Source organism: Salminus brasiliensis, chromosome 11 (genome assembly GCF_030463535.1).
Source record: "Salminus brasiliensis chromosome 11, fSalBra1.hap2, whole genome shotgun sequence".
Classification (NCBI taxonomy): Eukaryota; Metazoa; Chordata; class Actinopteri; order Characiformes; family Bryconidae; genus Salminus; species Salminus brasiliensis.
Window position 1 is genome coordinate 1,508,918 of NC_132888.1, and position 6,455 is coordinate 1,515,372.

Genomic DNA, 6,455 nt, shown 5'->3' on the forward strand with positions numbered 1-6,455 from the left:
ATCTACAAACATTTTCAAAGACATTTGCAGCATTTGCCAAAAACAAAAAAACAAACAAACAAAAAAAACTGGCCAGAGCGACCCCTAGTGGTTAAAGCAGGTCCTCTGTGTCTGTAACTCCGCCTCCACTGATGATGAAAGAGAGGATTCAGGCCTACCCCTTCCTTGATCTTCTGAATGTCAACACTCCTATTTGTAGGCGACATACAAACAAGAAACCGCCCTGATTGGCTCTATTTCACCCCACCCAATCCTCTTTAAGCCCCGCCTCCACATGCTCATCAACCTCCTAATGTGCATTTTTATTCACCCACAGATGCATGTAAATGAGATATAATCTGATTGGCTGCCCAGACATAGACCTTCCTTCTAAGGTAGTCTGCATTTCACAAGGTTTAACAATAAACAAATAAATAATGTATATAGAACTTTATATTTTTGATTATTAATTTTAATAATAAATTTTTTAAAATTAATTTTCCACACTCATATAACCTTCATTTTCTTCATCTTCATTTTCTGTTGTATTTAGGTTATTTGATGTTTATTTGTCATTATAACACAGGTTATATTCTCTTTTTGATTGAACAGTAAAAAATGTAATATTTGGCAGGAGGAGGATTTTTATAAGCGTACACTGGGTTTTCTTGTTGTCTCTTGTTGTAAAGGATGTTATCTTTGATTTTGTGAGGATTTTAAATTGTGCAATATTAATAAACTAAACTAACAAACTAATGAATTCTACATGGACTGTGTTCATTGGTATATTTGGAAACTTTAATAATATTTACACATTAAATCAAACTTGTTTAAAAAAGGTATTGGGACAAAAGCATTATATATATAATAAAAATAACATGTTTATTATAGTTCTATATATATATATATATATATACATACATAGAACTATAATAAACATGTTATTTTTTAATATCAGACAAAAGTATTGGGACACACTCATACATGTTTATTACAAAAAAAAAGCTTGAGAAGAAGCTTGTTGTCCTATATTTAGGCCCTTTCAACACCACAACCAGCTTACACAGGGAGAATCTGAACATGGGGTAGGGTAATGCAGCCCTGATGGAGCAATATCACAACACTATGTGAGCAGACTGGGTTTCAGTCGGAGCAACAGGAACCTGTTTACAGCTCTGTTTACTCATCACAACAGCTTTCCCTGTGTACTGACGTTCAGAGGACGTACATTACTAAACCATTCCCAAAAACATTAAAGTGTGCTGATGGTGCAGACTGCTGGGATTGGTTCTACAGGTTTTGCTTCTAATGAACTGGGTAACATCACTAATGGGTTAAATTAGGTATTTTGGGTTAATATGACACACTTTAAGTCATGTTTAAGTGGCTTTAGGAACCAAATGCAGTTTTAGGCGACCATTTCCAACCTCCCGTTACCCAACTGAATTAAACAGACTGTGCCTTTAAGACTGATTTATGTAAATGAGCTCTGATTTGATTGGCCACCCTGCATTATGTCTTGTTAATAAGTCGTCTAAGCTGAAAATCTCCTTATAACTTCAGCTTGAATGGGTGGAGCCAATGTGCTATAGGCACATACACTATATGGACAAAAGTATTGGGACACCTACTCAAACCTACTTAAAAAGAGCTGATCCTACTTTTGTTGGAGTAACTGTCTCTACTGTCCAGTAAATGAAAACTGCTGTGAGGATTTGATTGCATTCACTGGACGATCACCACCTCGTCCTTTCCAGTTCATCTGGACTGAGAACTCTGGGCGGCGGTTAAAAGGGCCGGCGGTGTAGACATTGGGGACAGACACTGAAAGCCTCCACTCTACTCTGTAAGACTAGAACTGCTCCTAGCTTTGCTCACTGAAGCCCTGCTGGGCTCTAGTCACGTTTACTTTAAGTTGAGCTCATCATTCCAGAGAACACAGTTCTTCCACTGCTCCACAGCTCCTCAATGCTGGGGGGCTTTATACCCCTCTAGCCCACGCCTGGCATTAGGCAGCATGGAGCCAATAGGGTCATGTTTATTGATCTGCTGCAGAGAGTCCTATTCTATTGGCAGTAGTTCTTCTCTACAGGGGCTAGACAAGCTGTGAATGCCTGCATTAGAAGGGGTGTCCACAAACATCTGGATGTATAGTGTATGTAAATGCACTGGATTTTGTGACATCACAGAAGCTGTTGTATTTTTTTTTCATCCCAGCTTCCATATAACGTTTTAAAATATTACGTTAATTTAAGAAAGGTTTTTTATTTTAGTTTTGCATTAAAAAGCAATATATAACTGATTCAATCATGAGATACACTCTGACACAGATCTGACATGTCCAGACTCTGCTCGCTGTCTCAAAGCAAATGTAATTTGATGCATTTCTCAGGCAGGACCAGGAAATGGTCAGTCTACTGGTCTAGGACACTGTGCTTGCAGAGTGTCTGGTTTCAAGAAAGAACGGTCACTAAAAATGGTCTCTTCAATCTCTAAACCTCGTCCAGATCAGAAACCCACACTTTCAATTTTTTTCATATGACTGAACTGAATCTGCTAGGCAGACTCACCACTGTGGTAAAACTGCAAGCTCAGGAGACACCGATACTCAGCCGCGAGGGCTGCAGTAATGTAGATAAACAGGCTTTTAATCAGCTGCAACATGTCTAATGAGTAACGCGTGGAGGAGCTGACCCTACATCTCCAACGCCTCAAAATGTTCCTCAAGCCAGTAAACAGAGGCCAAAAGCATCGGAACACAAGCAGCTCAGGTAGAAAGGAGGATATCCACGGGTTTCTATAGATGTGTGGGATACGTGAAGCCGGCACACCGTATGTCCATTTAGCTACTTGTGCAAATGCACACACACAGCTTGTCTAGTCCCTGTAGAGAAGAAGTACTGCCAATAGATTAGGACTCTCTGGAGCAGATAAACATCATGACCCTATTGGCTCCATGCTGCCCAATGCCAGGCGTGGACTAGAGGGGTATAAAGCCCCCCAGCATTGAGGAGCTGTGGAGCAGTGGAGGAGCTGTGTTCTCTGGAATGATGGTGGTGGAGAAGCTCCATCCAGTACTTTAGATGAGGTGGGGTAGTGATCAATCACCCAACATCCTGACCTCAAAGTCCACACAGAGTCTGAAATTAGGCTATATTAGTTATTAACACCCCTCATTTTGAATATAGTGCACTATTTGGGGGGTGCAGACGTCATCATTTCATGAGATATACAGGGATTCATATGGCTTTAGGATTAACAAGTAAGAATGGCCATGCCTTAATGCTCACTGCACTCAGACTTCCCAACTTAGAAGGTCAGGGTCAAATCGTAGGGTCAGCCAGAGATGCTCAACAGCCCTAGAGGAGCATCTCAGCGGACCCGGGTGTCAAACCGAGCAATCCAACCACTGATCCACCACTACGTATATACAGATGTACATATACATACATACATACATACACATACACATACACATATATATATATATATATATATATATATATATGTATGTATGTGTGTGTGTCTATATATATTACGCGTACAGAACTACATAGGGAGAGTAGAGCAAGTTCAGAGGTCTTCATGTTTAAAACCCTGAACATTAACAGTAGTAACAGATCAAAAACACATTAAATGACCCTTACTTTGAGTGAGGTCATATTCTCAAGCTCAAATTCTGCTGAACCCCCTTTAAACCACCCTACAATTTGGTGAAGTTCCAGCCTGGTGAAGACTAGTGGCAGTCCTAGCTGGCAGGGCCTGCCTGGCCTTTCCCCACAGATCCTTCCCATCAGAGGCGAACAGCCCCGCTGGACCCACGTTTCCCAATCCCTCAGAGTCTGATCCTCACTTTTACACCCCTCTGCTCACTAAGTAAACCCCGTCATGGTGATACGAGCTGGACGTTTGACAGATCTGACAGCCAGATTCGCTGAACGCCATTTTCAGACACATCTGCTGACAGCCAGGCTAGGCTAGGCTAGGCTAGGCTAGGCTAAGCTAACGCTACTGCCACTGTGGCCTAGGCGTTCAGAAACGCTAGCGCTAACGTTAGCTTAGCATCACACACGAAGCCACAAACGGGCGGTTTCTGATAAACACACACACACAGGTCGGGTTTAATCGGTGTAAACAGGATTAAAGAGGTGTAAATCAGTTCTATTAATCCGGATCTCTACGCTGTTAGCGGAGACTGCGACGGCACAGATAGCACGCCGGCTAACTCCTTCCCCCACCCAGTTTGAAATAAAGCAGACAGTAAATAACAGCCATTTTCACTCGGTTTCCAATAATGACCAACTTTGACAGCTGTGCAGTTTGTTAAAACGTGGGTGTTATGGTTAAAAATCGCAATTCACCCCAATTTTAGTGGCTTATTTTTCGTTCTATACGTAAATTTTCTAACCTAGGTGTTGCACCGAAATCGGTGATCGCCACATTCTACGCCTATAGAGGCCGCTGTTCGAATCAGTGACCACTGTGGCACAGCCTTTCTGTCCACTCCAAATACTGGCACACATCAGCAGCGCCTTTACTGAAGCTGTAGGATCAGGGCAGGTTAGCGACAGCCTTCTCCAAATTAAACTATAAAGTTATTAAAATATGTAGAAAATAACAACTTTAAACTAAAGAAAAAAAAAAAACACAAAAAGTTAAATTAAAGCCAATTAAAAAGCATTGCGAAAGTAAAAATGCCAAAACTACAACTGATCACCAATAAAATGTACAGTTTTTATTATAAATAAAAAATAAGTGCATAAAAATATGGTGCAAATATCTAGAACATATTCCCAACATACATCTGCCAGACTCCTCCATTTATTATAATTATCACTTTTTTAAATATGAAAAAACATTCAGCTATTTAAGCTAATAACCAATACTTGCGTTGTTTCCATTGTTTTCACTGAAATATTCCCTTTCCTTTTATTTGAATTATTTAAGTTTTTAATTTTCTCTACTTCCTCTATTGTTTTTACTTTGTGTAGTAAAGCACTCTGAGCTGCATCTGAATTATTATTATTATTATTAAATATTATTTCACCACCTTTGCATCTCTAAATAGATACACAGTAAGATAGATACAGATAGATGCTTTATTGATCCCGAAGAAAAATGAGCAAATGCAATAATATATCAGTATATTTATCATAAACCACAGACCAGTGTAAACATATTAATGATGATATGAACGGCATTACTCTACACTCGGTGTGTTTTGCGCATGCGCAACATGTTTACTGTATTTTTCGCTTTGTTGACACACAAAAAGTGTCATTTCTGTGGCGTGGATAAACCTCGTAAAATCCCTGATCTTCTTACAGGTAAATGAAACTGCGAATAACCCTCGCCTGCAGACATTAGCGGAATTAAAGCCCCAAACTGTGAGTATTTCAGGCCTGTTGAGGGGAGCAGTCGTTCGGCTACGTGGTCTGCGTAAAGGCACTCCTGCGTGATCTCGCACAACAGCGCCCTCTACGGTCACACAATACGGCGGTCACAGATTTCGGTGCAACACTACAGAAAGCAATCAAGCAAGCAAGCAAGCAAACATCCCTCCCCGTCCCTCACGGAAAGCACACTTCTACCTCCAGGAGTGAGTGCAGGAGTGAGTGCACAGCTCTTACCCGTGTCCCCGATGATGATGTACTTGAACAGGTACGCGTACGCCATCGCCCTCCGATAAAGCACAGCAGCACCTTCCTACTGCTACACACACAGATCTCCTCTCTATCTGCCTGCTCCTCTGTGTTTTCTCCCTCCTCTCTCTCTCTCTCTCTGTGTCTGTCTGTCTCTCTGTCTGTCTCTCTCTCTCTCTCTGTCTGTCTGTCTGTCTGCGGCTCTGTTGTTTTCCTCTTCTCGTCGCTTTTATTAAAGGAACAATAAAAACAGCCGCGCGGCCCGGAGCTCCAGCACTGCTGCGTCACACAGACCGCCTCCGCCACGCAACCGGAACTGCACGAGAGCGAGCGCGAGCACGAGCACTGGAGCACACATGCACGAGCACAGGAGAAAGCATGCACGAGTATGCGGGTGCACGCACTCACACCATCCACCCCCTGCCCCCGCCCCCATTTCTCCTGCATTGTGATTTCCCTAACTTCAGTCAAAGGATATACAATATGGACAAAAGTATTGGGACACCTTTTAATCATTGAAAATTGCACCACAGCTGTGTAGAATCAAACCTCCAGTCCTGCAGTCTGCGTTCCTCCACACATCAGTGAAAGAACGGGAGGTTCTGAAGAGCTCACTGAACTCCAGCGTGGTTCTGTATGTAATAGGAGACACCGCTGCACCAACTACAACAAGTCAGCTGGTGGAGTTTCTAAGACACTTTTACAAGAACCAAACTGTGATGTTCGAGGCGACTGGGTCGGAACATCTCCACCAAAACTCCTGACCTTGGAGGCATGCTGTGTTGATGGGATTTGAACGTATAATCGAGTCAGACAGTTGCACCAACCTGAGAG

At 42.1% G+C, this 6,455-nt stretch overlaps 1 protein-coding gene across 1 annotated transcript in view; it reads right to left on the reverse strand.

Moving 5' to 3' along the window:
- The window catches only part of rab2a (RAB2A, member RAS oncogene family), a 30,053-nt gene extending 24,110 nt beyond the window's left edge, over window positions 1-5,943 (reverse strand). The window contains exon 1 of the mRNA XM_072691293.1: window positions 5,610-5,943. Within this exon, the coding sequence (XP_072547394.1) occupies window positions 5,610-5,655 (46 nt within the window). The 5' untranslated portion in view covers window positions 5,656-5,943. The remainder of the gene's footprint in view (window positions 1-5,609) is intronic.
- Between the last annotated feature and the right edge of the window lie 512 nt (window positions 5,944-6,455).